General features: G+C 48.6%; 1 protein-coding gene across 2 annotated transcripts; it reads right to left on the reverse strand.

Moving 5' to 3' along the window:
• Positions 1–1,284: 1,284 nt before the first annotated feature.
• Positions 1,285–23,131, reverse strand: Ripk4 (receptor-interacting serine-threonine kinase 4). 2 transcript variants are annotated; one of them, NM_023663.7, is made up of 8 exons: positions 22,880–23,131; positions 14,420–14,711; positions 10,846–10,994; positions 9,445–9,494; positions 7,375–7,533; positions 6,645–6,748; positions 5,212–5,476; positions 1,285–3,596 (listed from the first exon to the last, which is right to left on the reverse strand). In NM_023663.7, the coding sequence occupies exons 1-8, from the start codon at positions 23,059–23,061 to the stop codon at positions 2,437–2,439; spliced, it is 2,361 nt and encodes a 786-aa protein (NP_076152.2). In that variant the 5' UTR covers positions 23,062–23,131; the 3' UTR covers positions 1,285–2,436. The 2 variants fall into 2 exon arrangements, with proteins under 2 accessions (NP_076152.2, XP_011244456.1); XM_011246154.2 differs by lacking the exon at positions 22,880–23,131 and adding an exon at positions 22,432–22,836.
• Positions 23,132–23,431: the final 300 nt, after the last annotated feature.

Raw genomic sequence — 23,431 nt, forward strand, 5'->3', positions numbered from 1 at the left:
CTTCTCTGTCTCCTTTCTCCTTAATCCAGCACCAGAAGGGCTTTTTGTTCAAGCTTCCTTGCTTAGCGTGCAGATATTTCCATATACGACACAGATGGGAGTCCGCAAAGCACCCTCCCTGATCTTTTTGCTGAGGGTCTAGCAGCAAGGTCACTCTGAGTGTGTGGGAACAGCACTTGAATCAGCATTTTTCAACATTCTCTGCCAACTTTCTTGAAACACACACAACACGCACACACAAAAGGCTGCTCCTGGTAGGAGGGCTGTATAGCAAGCCTGTTCGGCCTCAGCCAGTCCAATCGCTAAGTCCTCAAGCTGGCCAACTTAGGGAAACACTGAGCATTAAGGGATAATAGAGTTTGGCCCACTGGCTAAACAGGAATCTGTGATTGTATATCAATACCAGTGAAAATAAACAGGGAGATAAGAATACAGTATTAAGTCTGTTGTGTGCTGGTCAAAACTGGTGAGCCTAACCTATCATGAGGAGGGTCAAACCTCATGTAGTAGTGCTGCACATATCATATAATGTAAAGGTTATGCAAGACAAGAAGCCTAGAACTGAGCAAAGAAGAAAATTGGGAGATGTGACAACTAAACCCAAGGAACTGAATGGAATCCAGGTCCCCCAAGGTTAAGAAGAGCCACTTCTGCTGTCTTGAGATCACCAGTAAAATTTTAAAAGGATTTATGGACTAGATAGCACGCTGCTAACTTCCTGATTCTGACGGCTGTTAGAAAGGTAAAGTCCTTGTTTTGAGGAAATACACTGAAGGACTGAAAACTAACTGGGCATACTATCTGCAAGCTACTCTGAGGGGTGGTGGGTGGATGGGTAAAGCGGATGGACAGTTGAGTAGACAAGAGACTAGTTGAAAGGTTGGGTATGGTGGTGGTGGTGGATTGATAGACAGTTGGATGCAAAGGTAGTGGCTAAGAAAAGGATAGTCAGGAAAATGAGGACACTTAAATTTAACTGAATGAGAAACCCAGAGTCGATGTGAAATTATCATTGATACAATCTGAAAGCATTTCAGATGTAAAGTGAACATGAGAATAGTAAATAATTAAAAAGAAATGCAAACATTGATGCTAGGAGCTCCTCCCCACCAGATCCGGTATATCCAAGAAAGACAGATGCCCTGGGCCATCCTGTTTCCAGAATCTCCCAGGCCCCATGCTGTATCATATGGAACATCTCCAAGCCCCATGTTACTGCCCCAGCCCTCTAGTTTTCAAGAGCAGATAATTAGAGCTTATTGATAAGAAATAATAGTCTGCGAATTCCAAAAGTAGGCGGAGTCCTTTATTGACATAAAACAGATCTCCTATGGTCCCCGTGTTTTACACAAGAGAGGGAAGCAGTGAAGACAAATTGAGGCATATTAAAACATAGCCAGCTCCACTACTTCCTGTCATGAAAGAGTATCCTGTCCATGATTCATGTCAAAGTACACAGTACATTAATATCATTCTGTGTCACATACCATGCTATAGCATGTTTGCACACAGGTCATCTCTACAGTGACAGTGTTCAGAACAGAAATGGGGAAGGTACAACAAAAGGCTATCGAATCTGACTCCTCAGAGTACAACAATCTCCAATGGCCACCTCTGCCCACATTCATCTACTGTAACTGGAACATAGCAGAAGTTGCTAAAGGGCAAGTCAGCAAAGCCCTTGGCCCAAACCATCACTTCACCAAGAGAGCCTGAAAGAGCAAACTGTTTGACTAAACAACTTTTAGTATAAAACCCATTTACAAAAAAATTTCCGGTAACTTTTATATATATGGCTCTGACATTTTAGCTGAGAACTCAGCAGGGAAATCGGGGGAACGAGGCATGGTGACCTAGACATCAAAACTAAAAACCAAAACCAAAATACCAAATGAAACAGCAGTTTCATGTTGGCAAGGCTGTCCAGTGTTAGGACCAACCCTGTGGCTTTATAATCACTCCCTTTCTAGACTCCAGCAGCCAGATCCTCACAGGTCTCAAGCAAAGCTACCATGTCACTCATATATTAAGAACCCACTATGCCTTCAGAGACAGCTACTCTGCCCATCACAATGAGAAGACAAAGGACACTGCCCTTCCCACATCTCTACTGAAGATGTCATGCTCCAAGCAAGCAGAAATGGCTTGCTCTATGGACAGAGGAGACATTCTTGTATAGGCTTTGTCATAAAAGGCCTGCATCAGCAGCCAATCAATACCACAGTGACATGACACCAACCTAGTCCCATCTGACATCAGACACTTTGGCTACTGTGCCCCAAGACAGCTACTCCTGCCTTGTCCATTAGCCTCTGCTTGGTCAGTGTATGGGCAGGCCACCAACAGGGTGAGCAGTGTCCCAGGACCATTCTGTCCCCATGAGGAAACAAGGATGGTCCAGAAGCCTACACGGAGCCCTGGTTTTGTGGTGGCAAGCTAGGTCTTGCTGCGTCGGAGCAACGTGGCAGCAGAGCTCTGGCCTCCTTGGAACTTGAGACTCTGCAAGTTGATGTGTGCTCCATGTTTGAGCAGTGTCTCCACAGTCTGTGAATGCCTGCCCTGAGCAGCCAGGTGCAGTGCGCTGAGGCCCTGCTCATCAGACAGGTCAATGAGGTCAGCACTGACCAGCTCTTCTACCACCTCTGAGTGTCCACGGGCAGCAGCCAGGTGCAGTGCTGTCTGATTCAGGGGACCCCGAGCCATCACATCAGCCTTCTCCTCTATGAGCAGCTTGACAGTAGCCAGGTGTCCATTCTGGGCTGCCAGGTGCAAGGCAGTATAGCCCTCTGAGGTCAAAGCCTCCTTGCCAGCACCACGATGCAAGAGTAGCCTGGCAGTACTAGTGTGTCCAGTCTCTGCAGCAACATGCAGAGGTGTCTGTGCCTGTAGGCTGCAGATGTTAACATCAGAGCACAGGTCAATGAGAATGCGAGCCACACGGTAATGCCCCCTCTGAGCAGCCAGGTGCAGGGGTGTCCTCCCGTCTAGTGTCTGGGCATTCACACTCACCCCAGGCTGCTTGGCTAGCAGCTTAACAATGGGAAGGTGGCCCTGCCAGGCAGCATAGTGCAGAGGCAACCAGGCATCCTTTCCCTGCAGGCCCACATCCACACCACGGCGGAGCAGGGTGCGCACAATGTTCTCCTGTCCATGCTGGCAGGCTACATGCATGGGTGTTCGGCCCTCAAAGTCCACCTCATTGACAGAAGCATTCTTCTCTAGCAGCAGCCTTGTGCTGGCCTCATCCCCATTCTGGGCTGCAAAGTGCAGGGCAGTCCACTGGTCTTCATCCTTGGCATTGACACTGGTCTTCCGGGCTAGCAGTAGCTCCACAATTCCACGTCCCTTCCGCTCCACAGCCATATGCAGTGGTGTAGAGCCCTTCCTGTTGGTCAGGTTGGGGTTGGCATTGTTAAGCAGCAGCCACTTGACACACTCCTCCTGTCCGGCCTCCACAGCCAGGTGCAGCAGGCTGGCACTGCTGTCTAGAACCAAGTCCACATCTTGGGGCTGTAGGATCTTCATCAGCCTGCTGGTGTCCCCTGATATGATGGCATCCACTAGCTTCTTCTTCTGGATGTCTGTGGGGCCCAGGTCTGCAGGGAGAAGAGAAACAATGTCAGAGATCAGAGTGGGGCAACCACTATAGAATGTGGGCTAAGGCTTGGGGGCTGAGGTCAGGTGGACCACACGTCTAAGGACTCTGAACAAGGACATTCAGGATACATCCTTTATTTTCAGGTCTTAAAGCATCTACCTTGGGTAGTACAGTTGATGTCTCCAAAGCATTCCTCTGTTGATTTGCAGAATAAAATCACTCTAGCTTTTCCAGGGTTAGGAAAGCCCTCCCCAGCATCAGCAGGATTGCTGACACTCATTTGAAAAGAGGTGTACCAGAAAGCAAAGCCAGACAGGAACACAACCTGCCCAAAGACTTAGATAGACCTGCAAGACACTATTCCTGGGGCCTCTAATTTGAGAAGCACAGACTCAAAGCAGTACCCCCTGTTATGGGGACAACACATGGGGTGTTTCTGAAGTGAGTCTCAAAACTAGATTTCTTAGAACACACTGCTCAGAAAACACATACAGTTCCACTGTATTCACAATGGAACTTCTATTGAACCTGAAGATCCACCGAATTATTGGAAATCCTGACTCCCATAAATTCTTTCCCTCTACAGCTGGAACATTTCCTAGGCTGTTCCTACAGAACAGTGGAGGTTTGGGTGGTACTAAGGAGACAGACCCTGCCTGGTGTTTAAATACTGCATTCTTTTTTTTTTTTTTCTTTGTTGTTTTGAAACAGGGTCTCTCCATGTAGTCTTGGCTGCCCTGCAACCTGCTTTATAGATCAGGTTGACCTCAAACTCACAGAGATCCTCCTGCTTCTGCCTCCCAAGTGCTTGGATTAAAGACATATACCACCATGACTGGCTTAAACACTACATTCTCATGGGGTGGTAGTGATCTCTTAGACATGAGGACAAGGCATCACTAGAGAGGGTTAAGTCTGAAGAGAAGATTTTAGAACACATTTCCCCATGGCAGACGGTGACACTTCTGTGGCTGCTGTGAACTTAGCTCTGACTGTCCTTTTTGACTGTGCTGTCCACTGCTTGGCTAGAATCAAACTCAGTCCTCTCTACCTATCTTTGCAAGGCATTTCCTTAACCTTCAATGCTTTAAGACCTCAAGTCACCTGTACTTGGCCTCCCTCATGCTACAGCCTAGATTGAAATGTCTGTGCCTTAGAGAGAAGCCACAGCACCCCAAGTGTCACTACCTCATAGGAAAGTCAACCCAGCTTGATGCAAGGTATCCATAAACACAAAAGTTTGGGGTAGGGGTTATCTGGAAGTGTCTGAGTATGAGGCATAAGGCTGGCAAAAGTACAGTCTCCAGGTGTCACTAGTTTCATTAGATGGGGCTTAGGGTTTCCAGGTTGCAGACTTGAGACCAACCTCTGCCCCAGGGCTGACTCAGCCTGGTGATGTGGTTTATCTTCCTCTAGTTAGACCCCAACAGAACCACACCACTGATGTGGGAATTTCTGGATCTGTGGTCTGAGCACAAGCTATGATGACACCAAAACCTCATTAGAGAAAACAGAAAGAAGACAAGAATTACCAGGGCAAGAGACCGCAGCACAGTAGCTGCTCAGATTCAAGAGAGCCCTGTGCATGCTCACCAGTGCTCAGAGACACTCACCGCCTGTTGAAGCTTCCCGCTCAAAAGACAGTGACAGCGATCCTCTGGAGGAAAAGGCTGAGTCCACTGAGGACACCCCCGAGAGCCTCTTGCCACTGCTGGACGATGGGAGCTTGCATTCAGAGGAACTTCGGCTGAGCTCTTCGGGGCCTTCAAGAGTCTGGGAGATCCCAGAGTCCAACTGTGACAGCAACTCGGAGAGACTGCAGTCGTTATCGAAGGGGGGAGCAGAGGCGCGCTTGAGGCGTGAGGACTCGGGCCTGGCCTGCAAAGATGGAAAGGGTAGCAGTGAAGACTCTGCCCCTCTAGGCTCCACGTCAGAGCACAGAGAACAAGACAGGGGAACCAGAAGCTATTAGATGGAGGTCCCATAGCTATGGACTACCACGGACAAAAAGCATCAAGAAGCCCTGAGACTCAGGGCTGCAAAGAAACCTCATGGACTTCCCTGGCAGAAAGACACTGTAAGAATAATGACTTTGCAAAAACAAAAAAATCTAACTACATGATGCTGTCACCCACTCAGGGGCACTGTCTAGGCCACAGGCAGTCCTTGGGTAAGCTGTGAGAGCATAATGCAGGCAAGGCCAGACCCAGTCTACCCATGACAAGAAATGAAAGCAGTTAGGCTGGGGTTCTCCCTTGCTTCAGACTTCTCAGGTATGTCAGTCTGGCTTAGGGCTATGAGAACAAGGGCATGGGGGTGGGGGGGTGTAGGGGTGGGGGTACGGGATACATGTCTGGTTGCTTTAAGAAAAGCAGATTTCTAGTAACTAAGTCTAAGGATTGCTCCCTCTTTCTGAGCCCTCCTCCCTTTGGGAACCACTGCTTTACTGTGCTTGCTACCTGTGCACCAAGTCACGTCTACTTGCTGGCTACCAGCATATCAGAGGTAGGTTCTGTCCCTTTATTGCTGTCAGGAGAATCTTTGTCCCCAATTCTCACCTGTCCCATAGCAGTTCTCCTCAGGAGAAGCTGTTCTCCTTGGGAGAAGCTGTCCAATGCCAGAGAAGCCACCACCACCTCACCACCACTCCCAACCCTGACAATGGAGAGTTCCTCGCTTCAATCATTACGCTTGAGGCATTCAGCAACTCCTGGCATTTGGATCTTCTCCCCACTCCTGAATAACCACATATACTTGTAACACAAACCATTTATGAGCAGACTGTGCTCAGATCCTCAAGCCCTACCTACCAGGGGTCCAGGAGGATGGAAGCCATCTGCCCTCCTTCATGGGTCTACCTACACTTATTAATCTCTAGTGTGCTGAGCAGATGGGGGTCCCCAAACCTACCCATGGGATCTACACTTCTGGAAGGAGGTGTAGGACAGGCTCGGAGGGAAATGGGGAGGAATTTTCAGGAAAGATGTTGGGTTGGAAAATCCCACCACCAGCCGGAGCCCTGACAATGCCTATCAGAGGTGCCTACCTCACTCTTGGACTCTAGAGAGCTTTTCTCGCCTGGCTCATGAGCCAGGTCTTTCACCTCCTCATCAGGCTTCTCACAAAGGTCTTCTGTTTCAGAGGTAATTTCTAGGAGAGAGAGAACAAAAAAGGCTGTCATTTAGATATAACTCCTACATAATCCTATGGGGACAGAGGCAGTGATACCCCAGTCCCAGTGGGGATCAGCAGAGGACATGCTCAATACCATTGTCAGTTTGTAGAAAACACTTCAGGCATCATTAGAAGACAACCCACCCACCATCCTGAGTGTATGGGCAACCACCTGCGAAGTCTCATCAAGATCTAAAAAGGTCTTTTTTAGTAACCTGCCAGACACAAAGGGTTAAAGCAATCAGGACTGGCAAGTGAACCCCGACTACTCATGTCTCCCCAGATTCATGTGGTGTGCCTAAGTGCACAACATTGTACCTGAACTTGAAATCCAGGATTCTAAGCTCCCTGGAAGCAAATGCAGCCTGCTAAGAGAATAAGTAGATTTATTCTCTGACAACCCATCCCAGCCCTCAGTGTTGGCCAGCCAAAGTAGGGGGATGGGCCAACCTGTTAGTGGTGGGCTTGTTTCATCCCTGTCTCTGCACACATTGTTCCCCACCTGAGCTTGGCCCTCAACCCTGTCCTGGTTATCAACTCTACGGCCTGTGACACTGGAAAAGCCATTGCATAGCAGTGATGAGACAGGGAAGGACACTCACCTTGGAAGGTGGGCCGCACCTGTGGGTCTGCATGCCAGCACCGTTGCATGAGCCCTATCAGGCTGGCACAGGCACGCGGCCGGGGTCTGCAGATGGGTGGCAGCTCTGGGCGGTGGCCCTTTACCACTTTCATCATGATGTGTAGGATGTTCTTTTCATCTGCAACGGAGAAACAGACGTCAAGACATTGAGGAGAAGGAGATGGCTCCTCACTGAGATGTGTAGACAAGTGCCAGGGATATGCTGTGACATGCCCATCACCTAGGACTCTACCAAACCTGGTAGTTTCCCTTTCTAAACCTGGAGTTTTCTTTAATCCATATCCTTATAAGACATAACATTCTCTGTTCTTCTCAGATTTACAAACTCATGGGCACAGATGCTGCCATTATTATTACCAACCAACCCTAACCAGAAAGGGCTCAAGAGGGACTCTCAGTGGGAAACCTTCGGCTCATCTTAAACCACACAGCCCATCAGCCACTTGTTCCCACGGGCATTTCCCCACCCCTACATTCCAAGCACACCCGGTGGAGCAGCAGGCACCTATTGGCAGGTATGGAAAATTGGCCCACAGTCAGGTCCACACTGAAGCTTTGTTCACTTTCCCGTTAAGTCTTGTGCAATGCCTATCTCTTCAGTATCTGCAGGTTACTTCCATGATAATCCAGCTTTCCAAACCCAGCAAGCTTTCCAGATGCAGCGAGAGTCAAGAGAACACCTACAACATTTTTTTTGCTGCCAAAGTTTGATGGGGTCTACATGGCATCTGAGAAATTCTGCTCCCCGATTCTCCCAGTTAGTAGGCAACAAAACTTGAGAGCCTAGAACCTTGAAGCACCACACACCTGACTCAAGAGTCACTGCTATTAGACAATTTCATATCCAACAGGTAGGCTGTCATGCTGAAAAGAATTCAGCATGTGGACCTCCATGGTGGGGAACACAATTAAAAGAAAAAGCAATGGGGGAAAGACTGGAGAGATGGCTCAGTGGTTAAGAACACTGGCTGCTCTTGCAGATGATCTTGGTTCAGTTCCCAACACCCACATGGCAGTTCAAAACTGCCTGTAAAGTCTAACTCCAGAGAATTCAATGCCCTGTTCTGACCCCCCCAGACTCCTGCACACAGGCCAGCGCACAGGCACCACTCAGCCAAACACAAATACTCATAAAATTAATATATCTTTTAAACGAACAAACAGTGGAAGGCAGGAACATAATAGAACCACTCTGCTAAGTGCTTAATAAACTCCCTAGACCCCCTAAATCCGGAGTGATCTTTTCTCTACCCTTCCCCTTTTCCATGCCTGATTTGAGTGTATGACTGTGCCAGCAATGGGGCCTCAACTTGAGGGCTCTGACTTAGTGATAGCTGCCTGTCTGGTGCTGGAGACTGAACCCAGGGCCTCATAGATACAGAGCATGATCTCTACTTTCAAATATCTTTGGTCATACCCCACAGTGTAAATAGCCAGAGATGTCATACAAGAAGAGAGAGGACTTTCTCTTCCCAATGCAGCTAAAAATGACTTAAGTTTTATAAACTTGAGTTGATATGTTAAAACTTCTGGAGAGGGGCCCAAGCACATGAATGTTTCTACTGCTATCCTCGGTGTGTTTAGAATGATTAACACAGTAGATCCTGCCATGTGTGCTTTACACCATTTGTTTTTGAAAGGGATGGAAAAAGGAAGGTGAAGGAAGGGTATCTTGCTATACAGACATTTATCAGCACAAAACACTAAGCAGCATCAAAGAATAAAGCTGCATATGGTCTGATGGTCCCACAATTGACCTGCCCTTACGTAAGGAACACAGCAGAAGGGCCACGCCTGGATGTACTATCAATATCAACTTGATGAATGGGGAAGAAAGTCCATGCAGGTATTTTGTCAACTTCCTGCAAAAAGCTGGCTGTGGGCCTTCAATATACTTGCAGGGTGGGCATAAGGCCACATGTCTTGAAACCCTGGGGGACCCAGCCCAGCCAAGTACAAACCAGAGGCACTATGGAAGGGCTGAGAAGGTTCAAGCACATGTCTATTGTCTTTGTGCAGGGCCACTTACCTGCAAATGGCTTCTTCTGTGTAAGCACACCCCAGATCACAATGGCGAAGCTGAAAGAGAAACTAGGTATCAGTTGGTGCTGTAGCCTCAGGTTTGATAAGAGTTTCCGAGCTCGGAGCTGCCATCCCACAGGGGCACAGACCAAGTACTCAGACACCTAGGGGCACTTTTACCCCCTGTTCTTCTTGCCTTAGCTTCAATCCTTTAAATCCAAGGTCAGTTTTGTCTAAAATAGTCTTCTAAGAGGCCCTGGTAGGCTTCATCCGAGAGTAGCTAAGAAAATGCATAGAAAGTACTAAGAAGCAAGAAGCTGAGCCTAAAACCCTCTCAGCTACTGGGAGACAAATGTTTAAATAAGTGAAAATTTTGAGATACATTGAAAATGGCCCAATCTTAAAAAAAAAAAAAAAAAAAAAAAAAAGACTGAAAATTGAGCCTAACTCATTAACTGGAAAATGCAGGTTCAAAAGTTAAAGCCAACATTAAAATAAACAAAGTTCTTGACTATCCCCAAACTCTGCAAGCCCTGACTAGTCTCCAGAGGGCCATGCCCAGTGGGACTCACTATTCAAAAGCCCAACACTGGCACACTGGCTTCTGTCAAACCAGTTAGCTGGGCCTAGTGACAAAAGATGGAGTTGGCTGCTCTGGTCCTTTCTTTTCCAAAAGGTTTTCAGAATAGGACCCTTGCAATCTGAGGAGGAAAGGGAGGTAGTTCTTAGGTACACAAATCCTGGATGTCAGATCCAAAGGGAACTCCATTTCCCCAGTTCTGACGAAAGCCAGCATTAACCAGGAACTCCAGAAGCAGGTTCCCCTTTAACAAAAGGAGCCATTTCCCTTATCACTAGCAGAAGGGACAATTGGCTATCTGGGGTGCCTATTAGCATACCATAGCTCAGGCTGGGTCTCTAGGCTCCTTCAGTATTAACAGAACCTGCCACATATTTTAAAGCCCATGCTGGTATCCTGGCTCTTCTTGCCTCCCCCCTACCCTAAACTTGTCCAGCTTTCGCCTCAGCCACTCATTCTCCTCATATCCCTGCTGTGTTCCCTCTCTGCCTTCCTTTCTTGATCAATCCCGCCCCCTCCCATCTTTTTGCTCTACTCCTGCTTCTCTTCCGGCTAGGTCTAGTTTGCAGGCCATTTTCAGACTGGAACAGCCTCTTTGTCAGCCAGCATCACCCACAGGAGAGAAAAGTCATTCAACGCCCCTGGGAGCAGGTACCTGCCAGCTAAAATCCCCAAGTCCAACAGGCATACACCATTTGCATGTGCAGCAAACCCCAAGGCTGAATGGTACCCCAGAGCTTTTCTGGAAACTGCTGCTCAGGGTAGGGAGCAACAGTGAAGCTTAGAGCTCTTAGCCTGGCACCTAGGGCATGGTGACATATCACACACCTGTATACATCATGTTTGGTGTCAAACAAGCGGCTCTTCTCACGAATTCGCTCTGGAGGGAGGTAAGCGATTGTACCAAACAGGCCATCCATGCTGAGGTCATGAGAGTGGGACATGCCATTGCACTTGGCCAGCCCAAAGTCAGAAATCTGTAAAAGCAATCCAAAGGAGGCATGTCAGCCTTAAAGGGAGCCACTGTGGCATATCTCCCTCTGCACCATCGGATGGTGGTTACCCAACACACGCTCTAGGGGCTCACCCCCAAACAGAAGGGCTGCACTCCAGACCACTCTGTCTCTAAGCAGGCAGGAAACAGGAATGCAGAAGGGTCAACCCTGAATGTACCATCATTATAAACTTGATGGATGGGGAAGAAAGACACCATGCAAACAGAATGACAGCCAGCCCTGCTTCTGTAAGGCTTCACATCCACCCTGTTGGCTGACGGTCACAGTCAGCATGATGGAAGGGAAAAACAGCCTCTAGCTTTCAGGCCAAGGGAGCCACGTGACAGGCTAGGGCATCTATCATCTATCGTCAGTCCGGTTATGCAACCTTCCAGCTGGGGCAGCTACAAGTGCCAGCAGGTCCTTTAAAGCGCAACACGCCTTCAGAGAGCTTTAGAGTGAGCAAAACACACGCCTCATCCCCTTCCGGGCTCACTAGTCTACTCCAGACTAACCCCTCCCTTGGTGATGAAGTCACTGTCAAGACCCCCATCTCTACTTCCAGAGTTCACAGGGGAGGCAGGTTCCCTGTTGGTGAAGGAGTCCTTGCAGCTCAGACCTGCAGACAGCTCTGGGAGTCTCCCTTTTCTGCCCATGCTACCACATCTTGGTGCAAACCAGACCCTTTGAAGCACTGTATTTGTAAGATCCAAGTAGCCTTCCAGTGCACATATAAATGGCCCTTTTCTAGTCTCCTTCAAGGCTGATGTGGTTTTAAACCTTTTAATTCACTCCTGGACTTATCTTCAAACACACCCTGGCAGTGACAGGAAATGGGCTGAGTCAGGATTCTTGACTGGCCATACCCATGAAGGGCGCCCACAGCCTAGTGTCATCAATGCCGAGTCAGGGAAAGCACACTTCTGCTTGTTTTCAGCTTTTTGTCAGTGACTACCTTTTCTGGTAATAGCCTGGTACCACACAAAAGCAACTTTTCCAGCTCCTTTCAGGGTGGCTCAGGTGAGGAGGTGGCCTCAGTATCCCAGCTTTGGGACAAAGTCCCTTCGTGCTAATAGAACACCTTCTTATCATGACTCCACACTTGAAGCCCAGTCATCCAGCTGACACTGTAAGAATTACAACTGCCATCATGCTGAGGGGACAATGGCCTGCAAGGGAATGTCAGCCAAGAATTTGTCAAGGGCAGCCCTTACTTCCTCAGTGAACAAGCATTAAGTGCCTGTTGTGTACCAGGTCTGAGAAAACACCTAGATCAGCCAGCACCCAGAACTATAAAAGACAATCTACTAGTGACAAACTAGGTACCAGGACATCACTCTGTACTCCCAAAGGGAGTATCTCTAACCCTAACCCTTACTCTACTAGATAGCAACCCAGAAGTAAAGTGTGTCTTTACTCCACTAAGCAGCAAAGTTGTGTCCTTGTCCCAACTCTTGACTGCACTCCCAAGGACAACACTTGGAAGAGGATAGTACTGCGTCCCCTCTGAAGCACATCACAGCTCTCCCAAACACCCACACACCTCTCAGAAGAGGAGGGCAATATACAAGGGAATGAAATATTAAACATTGGCTGCACCTAGGGCAATACGTAGGGACTCTACAGAGACTGTGTGTAGAGTGACTTGGGCTACACCAGACCAATGGCCTCCCAAGGTGTTGCTAGGTGTATACTTACAGCATCCCTAGTTAGTTAAAGCACATGCGCTACAGCCAGCTCCCATTCAGTAGCTCTTAAAGACACAGGAGCCTTCATACACCACCCTCCACCCAGCACTGCCCGCTGCTTCCCTTATCCCTTCTGAAATGCCCAGAGTTTTATGTGATTTTTCTGAGCTTCCTTCCACCTCAAGTTTACTCTCCCCTGCACTGGCATGCCCTGCTGAATACAGAAGCAGAGCCTGCTCTCTATGAAGGCTAGCCCCAGGTATGCCAGGGGCTGTCTGCACCTTCTACCTTCACAAACCACTCTCTGTGATTGTGGTGTGTAAGAGTGTTTTCCTGAACATGTCATGTATGCATGGTAGTGGGTTGTCAAGATCTCTGGAAGCTATTATTTCAATCTCTGCTCTAGACCTGCAGCCACCAAGTGACTTTACTGCTCCTCCTCTATGTGGTGAGACCCTGACCCAGAGTACAGGCTTGTTATTATTTTCCTTTTCTGGTTTAGGTGTCGTATATGAGAGCAATGATTTTATGACCCACTGAGCCCACAGGTCCTGTTCTGCCCAGGAACAATGGAAGCCAAGCTCTCCCAGCCACAAGGAAAAAGAACCCAAGAAAACTCAGGTCACAAGAAGATGCTGGAAGCCACCTTGGATGATATGCTGGGCAATGTCTACCTAAGCCACAACTCAAAGCAATTGTACAGAGTGGAAATCAATTTCTCTGCCTGGCTGAGTCTGAGTCTATGAGTAGCTTCACACAGGTTACTGTCACATAGGTTACTGTGTACCGAGTCAAGCTGAGTTTCACGATGAACCTCCTAAATGCCAGGCCAGCAGGGTGGATCTGGGAATGTTATATAAGCAGATATATCTCAGTGACATAGGCTGGGGACACTGTTCCTCGTGTGAACACTGCTTGCTCCAGGGCCCTCTGTCCCTCTCCCTCACTCGGTCCATCTGCTTTCTTGCACACAGAGGAAGGGAGGTTGTGATCAGTACTGTGGGCCCATGACCTGGACTCCCCAAGGCCATGTACATGTCATATGAGAAAAGTCCATGACAGGTGCTGCCATTGGTGTTGAAGCAGAGGTGTTCAGAGGAAAAACATGTCCAAAGCCATACAACCTGGTACAAACTGTCAATACTATATCCAGGCACATAGCACCTGTTTCCTGTATCACTCTTCACACTCTATTTTATAAATTTCAAAAAAAAACCCAAAGAATCAAGTATTGTAGACTTCATATCGGTGACTGCCCAAAGCTTCCTAGCAGAGAACAAACAGATGAACAAGCCCTCTTCACACCCTGTGTCTAGAATACGGCACCTATTCCATAGTCCCAGAACACTGAGGAAAACCAGGTTCTGTTATCAGACGACATCAAGTCTCACCAGTCCATAATCCAACTTCTGAGTGATTTCTCACCCTGAAGCAGAGCAGGACCTTAAGAGTCCCAGGGTACTCAGAACCTAACATGCCAGGATATGGGGAGAATCCCATTGGTTTACAGGGTACCTATCATGTTCAGATCAAATGTGGCCAGCTGGGTTCTCTAGTGGGTCTTACAGTGAAAAAGGCCCTGGCTTCAAATTGTCTGCTCCAGGGAGAATCGCTTCCTTTCTTGGGCTCTATTCCAGAATCCCAGACCATCTAGATAGAAACTCCCTAAGGCATCCAGCATCCTGGTTGCTCACTCCCCAGAGCACAGGCTGTCCCTACCTTGACATGGTAGTGGGCATCCAGCAGGATGTTCGCTGGCTTCAGGTCTAGGTGCAGCAGTGGCGGAGACATGCAATGCAGGAAGTTCATGCCCACGGCTGTCTCGTGCACGATGCGAAAGCGCAGGTCCCAAGGCAATGGCTCTGAGGCCAGCAGCTTCTCCAGGGAGCCTGTCTCCATGTACTCCATGACCAAGCCGACAGGTTCCTGGCATATGCCGTACACAGGTAGAATGTATCGGAACTTGGCCATCTCCATCTTCTTAGCTTCCTCCAGGAGCTCCATTCGTTCCCTGGAAAAGTTCAGAGATATGAGGGTATGCAGCTATCACCTTGCTGAACATGGAGCCACCGGTCAGGATACAACCAGTGATAAATACACATGTACAAAGTTCACTGTTGTAGAATTAAACCCGCCTCTGTACCTGGGGTCACTGTGAGGATAGAGCCTAGGAATTATCTGGATAACAAGAGGCAACATCACATCCCTTGTCTGGATGGAAAACTGCTAGCTAACTATCCAAGGGCCGTCACTCTCACCTTCTGTTTAATCCCAACTCTTTCACTAACCCAATCACTCCTGGATCTAATCTCAAAAGAGCCTGTATCAAGAGTTGGGCAAGGGCCACACTTTCTACCGATTATATAGTCCACATTCCTCTAACTACCCATAAGTGGATAACAGAGACATTCCATATGTAGCCATCACTACCATCTACACCCAGGGTACTGACATCATCCCCAGCAAACTGTACCCATTAACCACCCACTAGACCCACTAGACCACACACTCTCCTTTTTCTGAATCTGGGTACCCCAAATGGGTGGAATCATCTCTACCATTCTACCATGTCTGCCTTACTTCATAAGGTGTTTTCAAAATCCATTTATATTGTTACACACATCCAGGTTTTATTTGTGCAGCCAAGCAATGGTGCAGGAATATACTACATTTTGCTAATCCACCCTCATGGCTATGGACAAGACTGCTTGTACTGACTAGGGTTTTTTGTTTTTTTTGTTTTGTTTTGTTTTGTTTTTTGACAACTTGACATATCTGGAGTCATCTGAAAAGGAACCTCAAATGAGAAAATGGCCCCATCATATTAGCCTGTAGGCAAGTCTCTGGGAAATTTTTTCTTAATTCAAGATTGATATAGAAGGGGCAAGGCCACTGTGGCAGCCGGCCCTGGATTGCATGAGAAAGCAGGCTAAGTAAGCCATGGGGAGCAGGCTAGGAAGCAATGTTTCTCCATAGCCTCCGCTTCAGCTTCTGCCTCCAGGTTCCTCTCTGACTTTCCTTTACATCAGCCTGTAACCTTTAAGATGAAATAAACCTTTTCTTCTCAAGTTTCTTTTAGTCAGTACTTTTATCACAGCAACAGAAAGCAAATTGTTCTTCCTGTTTGCTCCTAAAAATAATGTCTATAGAGTCTTCATGTTAGTTCTTCTGGGCATCTGCCCAGAAGCAGAGCTGCCGGATCATGTGGCAAGTCTATGCCTAATGTCTAGAGAAGCTGTGGTGTTGCTGACCACAGCCTGCTACTTCCTAGCCAATGACCTTCCTACTGGGGCTGTCTCTTCACACATGTAGGCACAGTCTGTGTCAGAGACAGCTGCAGTATGGGCTGCATTCACCAGCCACAGCCAAAGGTTAATTCCTGATGTTTATACAGATGACAATTGCTGTGTAATGGTCTGTGCCAGCAACAGAGGTCAAAAGTCTCAGTGTACACTAAGGGTAAAGGGCCTCATCCCAAGAGGGTGTGCCTGAGCTACATAGGATCCGGGTCAGTGTCTCTCCAAATACACACAAGAAAGTACTCAGGAGGGTGGGAAGAGGAGAACATGAGAACATGGCAGGGCTACAAAATCTGCTTTCTAGTAATAGAAAAACTCCTTAAAGGACACTTCTAGAACCACTCCTAGAGAGAGACCTGTTGGAGCTGGTAACCTGGTAACCTTGGTGTCCCGAATAGGCCTGGTGGGCTGAGGTGCCTTGGTACCTCCCCAGAAGGCAGACAGAGTAACCTGAGACTCACTGGATCTTCATTAGTCCTCCATAGGGGCTCTTTTGGTTCTAAAGTGGATGTTGTGCCGGAAGACCCAGAATGGTGCTAACAAGCCACTTTCTAACCTGACCCCCCTCTGAAACTGTAGAAGGCTTCCAGGCTTCCCTGGCCTCATGCAGGAAGGACAAAGGCAGGCAAGCGGAGCTGCATGAGCACCAAAACCACAGCCAAAAGCATCATACTCTGGCAGGTGAGATTGCCACAAGTTCTAAGGGCTGAAGAGTTTAGCCCTTTGCCAACCACTGCCAATCCTACCTGTATGTAGCTAGAGCTTTGAGCCTATTGCTGGAGAGACAGGCAACAGACACCTGGCTAAAAACGATGCATCTGGAATGAGTCACTAAATGACATCAGAACAGAGTCTAGCATGATGTGTTGTCCCAACCTTCTGGAAACACGGCCGAAGGAGCTAGTCACAGGAGTACAGGGCCAGCCATAAGATACCTGGAATAGGTGGACAAATACCCTCACACCAGGATCTTTTCCATTGCTCTCTTTCTCATTGGAAGGCTTCAAGAGTCTGGCGTCAACAGGAGGCAGAGCCCTGAGCAGCATACTTGCCTTGGACACTGACAGTTTAGAACAGGCTGGAAGACTCCCAGCCCTGTTTCTGTATTCCACAAGCATCTGATATACAGACCAGTAAAGAGCTAGATGCCCAGGTCAAACATTAACAAAATAAAGCTGGTACTTGAAGGAGAAGATAGAATTTCTTAGGCTGGGTTCCTTTCTCCCCAGGGGATGGCAGGAGCTGGGGACCCTCCTGTTCAGTCCCCATACACAGCATCAGAGACCTACCATCAGCTGCTGCTTGGTCTTTTGTGTTAAGAATAAAAGTTATAATTTGTGGTACACTCCAACCCCATTCTTTTTTTTTTTTTCTATAAAATGGCCAGCTTGCACCTTCCAGTGTGGGTATCCTTCGTGCCCAGGTGATGGGTCCCTACACTCTGCAAACTGAGGAAGTATACCTGCCCATCTCCAGTCTAAGGAAATCATGTCTGCAGGCTGGCTACAGCATGGGCCACTGTCCCCACTCTCTGGACATCTTTACTCAGCCAACCTAACCAATCTCTTTATTTAACCAACGGTTTTAATAATCACAGCTAACTTCTGCTGGTAGCTCTTGGTACCCGATCCCAGCAGCCCTGCTGGCAGAAATGGCTAGTTCTACCCTCCTCACCACTCAAAATTCACCAAGTTCTCCCTCTCTGCCCCAGGCCCTTTCCAGGACACAACCCTTATTTAAAAAGAACAGGACTTTAGGGCTGCTGACCCCAGCACATTTACACAGGCTGTACAGCAGGCTGGAGGGAGCACATGACCTCACTCCCTTGCCCTGGCCACTTGCTTCAGGGCACTTAACTGGAAACTGGCCACTGTTTCCTGGGTCAAACATCAGTCATCCTCATGGTTGCATAACCAGAAAAGCTCAGGGCAGAAGGGACTAGCACTGAGGCAGAGTCCTAGGACATCCAGAAAAACCTTTCAAAGCCTTTGTTATCTAACGACCTCGGAACTAAAACACACAACATTATCCAGATGCTCTGGAGACATACAACCTGTGGCCGGAAGCTCCAGCCTTTAGGCGTTATCAGGAGCACCTGCACTCTGGGCCTAAACTGGGTCAACTCCCAGCCTGGGAGAGGCAGAAGCACCCCAGTATACACAAAATTCATTTTATGTTGTTGGTTCTTATCATTTAAAATACATCTTTCTCATAAGCAACATTTCTGACTAATGCTGATAACAACATAGAAAGAACTGTACACTGTACACCATACAGTGTAGTAATTCTGACTATTGTTCTAAAACCTGGAAGGATTTTCCGTCTTGTCCCTAGCCTGGGTGCCTGGGTGTGGCAAGGATCATCGGTGGCAAGGTCATGCTCCTGGTCGCCATTCTGTTCCATCCTGTTCTTTCTGCTCACAACGAATAATGTTTCTGAGCCATGGAACCCACTGACTCCGGTTAAAACACAACTTGATTTTTGCTTCTGCACAGTGCAGGAAGGCTGAAGTTACATTCTCATCTCCTTTGCCCCTGGAATAGGGATGGTAACTCAGCCTCTGAGGAGGAAGAGAAAAGATACCTCTGCTCAACTCTCACCCCTGTTTGGGGGCTCCATTTAGAAAATGTGTCCAAACAGGCAAAGTTAGGGTTACAATTTCTAAAGAACCCCTTTTTTGGCATAGCTGGCTACTGAACCCAGAAACCCGGCACATGCCAGGCAAGGCCCTAACCATGAAGCTAACTAACTCTCCTGCTCCCCTCCAAGTTTCTTTCTTTTCTTTTTCTTTTTTGCCCAGACCAACCTTGAACACATGTCAATCCTCCTGTCTCAGCTTCCTGATTACTGAGATTACAGCCTAAGATACTTTTCAAAAGCATTTACAAGAATTCACACACTTGCAAGCCCATTTACACCTACCACGTCTAGTCTCCCACCAAGGAGGGAACTTGTGTACAGAGGAATGTCAGGGGTAGCTAACATGTATCATTTCTGGAAGGTCTGCCACCCAGCTGGAGAAATTACTGAAAAGGGGAGAGAGAATCTAAGACCAGGTGTGAATGAGCCTGATGTCTGTAGGCAACAGGGGGGTTGAGGGGGACTCAGCAACAGCTGCCAGGGAACCCTGGAAGCATTGCTGGGAGAAGAGAATTTCAGCCTCTCCACTAAGGCTCCTGTGCACCAATCCAATTAAGTTCCCAGGAGCCTCAGAGGGGTTCCCACACTGCTATTTTTAAAACTGACAAGAATCAGGCTTGTCCAATTGTCAGCTTTGTAGTTACAAACCTGGGGTTTGCTCGGGCTCGTCCCAACGAGCTGAGGCCCAACTCTGCATTAGCAGCTCTTGGGCCCCTGTGCCAGGGACTTTGTTTTTCTGAGCTCCTCTTAGCTGGGAGCAGGGAGAGGCCTAGGGCCCCTGGGTCATTTTGTTCTAAGATTGCCAGACCTGCTCTCCTGTACCTGTGATCTCCCAAGTGAGAGTCAGCCAGGGAACAGGACCCTACCCCCACCCCAAGACACCTGGCCCCAGGAAGAAGAGAAATCAGATGAATGGGGGAATCGCTTATGAATTATGACCAGGTCCTCTAAGTGTCCCCACCTTGGCAACACATTTTTATAAGTGCCCCAGACCTGATAAGAAATGGAGAGTCACAAGAAGGAGAATGGGGCCTGGGCAGCTGCTGGAGAGCCAAGAGAACCCCCACCCCTACCCCCACCCCCACCCCCCACCCACCCCCCAGCTAGCTTGAAGGGTGAAAAATGTGACTGGCCCACAGCTGAGGCTAAAGTAAAGACCATAAACAACAGCAGGAAACTATACGAAGAAGAGGTAGATGTTAGCTGGCCTGGGTGTCATTATGGATGGACCCCACCCTCACAATCAGCTTTGAACACTATTTCCAGGACCCCTGGGGAAGTACCACAATGGCCTCTCCTTAGAAGTAAGGTTAGCAGGGCTTTGTCAAGAAGCCCATTAGAGGGAAAGCTGTTTCCTCCTAGTAAAGTATGGCTGGCTGGCCTTTCTTTCTTTCTTTCTTTCTTTCTTTCTTTCTTTCTTTCTTTCTTTCTTCCTTCCTTCCTTCCTTCCTTCCTTCCTTCCTTCCTTCCTTTCTTTCTTTCTTTTAAAGACAAGGTAGGTCTCTTTGCATCAATGGTTCGAAACCTGTGCATTATAACCCCTTTGGGGGCCACATATCAGATATTCTGCATATCAGATATTTACATTATGAATCACCACAGTAGCAAAATAACAGTTACGAAGTAGCAACAAAATAATTTTATGGTTGGGGATTACCACAACATGAACTGTATTAAAGGGTCACAGCATTAGGAAGGTTGAGAAACACTGTTCTACAAAGTCCTGATAGCTCTGGAATTCACTAAGTAGACAAGACTGGCCTCAAACTTTTAGAGCCCTGCCTCTGCCTTCCTGAGTGCTTGGCTTATTTACAAGGTAGCAAAGACAAACTTGTCCCTCCCTTTAGAGTTAAGCCAAAGGGGCCTGTCAAACATCTGAACAGAAAAAGACACCTCAAAAGCTGTAACTTCAGGAATCACAATAGACCTAAAGAAAGGAAAGTTAAAGAGACAGAAGAAATAACTACCCTCTTAATGAAATGTATGTGTGATGCCTGGGGAGCCCTTCCTTGGGGAAGCTACTTCAGACCCTCACCGCTAAGCCTATATGCTTTTCAGTTTTCCCCTTCTTTCTTTCTGGAACCCTTTTTGCTAAGCCTGCTCACTCTGATGCTCTGGGCATCTTCCTACTCTCTCTGTTTCTGAAGTCCTTCCTTTCTCACTCACCCCTTCCTAACTTCTTGAGGTCCACAGCAGAGCCTTCTGCCTGACCTCACAGAAAACAGGACTTTTTCTTTTTCTCTTTTGTGTCTCCACTGCCAAGACTGCTTGTTGGCCCTGTTGTTTTCTCTGAAACCTCAAAAAAGTTCCTTCAAGCCCATGTTTAAATCCTCTTATCTCTGAGATTAAGACCCTGCAAATAAGATGTTGTGTCCTCTGGCTGGGGATGGGCAATGGGGGGCAGGAACTGCACACAAAGCCCCTGGGAAAATTCTGTTTCTACTTCTACATAATGCCTTGCAAAGGCAGGCAAGGCAGGACTACAGCACAACAGGCCAGGGAAAGTCAGCCTCCCTCAACAGCTATTTCAAGCTTCAGAAGCAACCTGGCTAGCCTGCAGGACAACAGGCCCCTCAGGCACAGCAGAACACAAACATTTCCTAGCGGCAGAACTTCCTAAAGCAGGGAGCTTAAACACAACCTGTCCTGGGTGGGAGAAGTCAACCCCACATACAAAGGAGCAAAGCAGCTCCAACCTGGTGGCCAAGTACTTCCTGCTGAGTACTGCTGACCTCTACCTGCCTGCTAACATGCCACCACCTGCCTGCTTCAGTCAGGGAAGAAAGGCCTTGCAATTAAAGGACAGTTTGACACAGGCTTTCTCTGCAAGTGGAAAAACCCTGCCTTCAACCTGGTCACCCCCCAAAAAAGACCTGTATAACTGTACCGAATATTGACTCCAAGGACACCACACCTGGGGTAGTTCATATTTAACCCTCCAATAGTCAAATTCTGTCAAGTATTTGATGGTGAATAACATTGACTCTGCCTAGAAAACAATCCCACTAAGTCTCTGAGGGCATAAGAAACATCCACGCAGAGGTGTTGTGGTCATTGCTGTTTTGGTTTTTACCTTTGAAAAAACTGTGGGCTGCTATTCAAAAATGGTTTGGATTTCACCAAAATAACCACAGGGCTCCCCTGGCCTGAAGGGTTCCCAGAACTGGAGTCTAGGAGGGTTTACACAGCATGATGAGCTGGTAGTGATTTTAGACACTAGTTCCCACCGTACCAGTTTCTAAGAAAAACTGGGTGATAGCAGAAGGCAAGCAAGCAAACAAACACAAACACCCGATAGCTCTGACAGTTTCCAGGCTAGAGATGAGGCATAAAGAGAGAACTCAAACCATCCCTCTTATTGTCACCCAGGCAGCCATAGTCACTACTCCAAAGTAATGTTGGAGTTCAGAGTTTCCGTGACTTAAGGCTGGTCCTGCAGACAGCTCAATGGAATTTAAGAGCTTTCTTTCTCTGGGTAAAACGCAAACACCACCACCATGTCGGCTTGGTTTGAGAGGAAGTCATTTAAGTCTGCCGTTCTGAGGCTCATACATAACCTATTACTACCAAACCTAAACAGTGAAACCTGAGGAAAATGTTTTTGAATAACTGCTCCGCACCTCGCCTCCAAATTTACTCACAAACCACAATCGCCAAAGAGTTTACCAGGGACCTCTCTGAGTCCTTTCCTATCGCTGGAATAATCCGCTAGGAGGGACAAAGAAAGGCCCAAGGTGCCCGGGGCCACCTGCCCAGGGTCAAAGAAAGACGTTCCCAGGGTCTCGCTCCTACCTTAAGTCCTTTAAAACGAAAGTGTGCGGGAAAAAGCTGTGGCATAACCAGATCTCAGACCTAAGCGAGACCCGGAGCCCTGTAAGCGGCTGTGCGCCGCGGACGCCTCGCCGGAACACAGCCGGTGCTTCCGAACGAAATAATTACGGTCTTACACCAATTTGTGCTCCGACGAAAATTACTAAGTGGAACTGAATCTAACTCGTTCACAAAGCGCAGAGGCCCACACGGCAATTTCTCTAAGCCCGGCGCGGACCGCAGCATTTGGTGGGTCCCGGACGAGCCCGACGCACCTCACAGGGCTCAGGGCCATCGCTCCCCGCCAGCTCCGAATCCCAGAAGCACTGGAGCTGCGAGGGACCGGTGGCCTGAGTGGCGCAAACTCTCTTCCGCGGCGCTTCACGTAGCACGCAGCCCCCATCCCACCCGGCCCCGCCCGGGAGCTGACCTGTCGTCGACGTGCAGACTGGGCGAGCACTTGATCGCGAGCCACGTCTTCCAGTGCACATGGCGCACCTTGTACACCTGCCCGAAGCCGCCCGAGCCCACCTTCTCCCAGCCTGCGAATTCGCCGGCGTCGAAGGTGCGCAGCAGCCCCAGAGCCCACCGGCCCCGGCCCTCGCCCTCCATCGCGTGCGTATCGCAAGCAGCCTGGCTCAACCGTGTCCGCCCAGGTGCTCAGGTGCATGCCCCGCCCGCTGACGTCACTTCCGACGCTAGCCCCATCCCGCCCCGCCAGTCCCCTGGGCCCACCCCCGACGCCCTCAAGGGAGCGGCTGCCGGTGAGAGTCTAGCGCCGGGTGTTGCGGTCCCACCAGGGATCGGTGGAATCCCTGCGCTCCTAGGGGCGTGCGCTGTGGCTGGCCAACTTCTCACTGTAGTTGTAGTTCGTACCTAGTTCACTTCTCACAGTGCTGCCACTCTGCAAAACACAACAAAGTATAGTTTCCAACTGAGACGTGGACTTAGATCTGATCGCCAGGCTTGCTCAGGTTTCCCG

Source organism: Mus musculus, chromosome 16 (assembly GCF_000001635.26).
Source record: "Mus musculus strain C57BL/6J chromosome 16, GRCm38.p6 C57BL/6J".
NCBI classification, from domain to species: domain Eukaryota; kingdom Metazoa; phylum Chordata; class Mammalia; order Rodentia; family Muridae; genus Mus; species Mus musculus.

Coding starts and splice junctions, on each gene's coding strand:
- Ripk4 (NM_023663.7), bottom strand. CDS start 23,061: ATGGAGGGCGAGGGCCGGGGCCGGTGGGCTCTGGGGCTGCTGCGCACC. Junction 5,477..6,644: donor CTCTAGAGTCCAAGAGTGAG/GTAGGCACCTCT, acceptor CCATCTTTGCAG/GCCAGGCCCGAGTCCTCACG. Junction 3,597..5,211: donor GCGGGAAGCTTCAACAGGCG/GTGAGTGTCTCT, acceptor TTCTCCCTGCAG/ACCTGGGCCCCACAGACATC.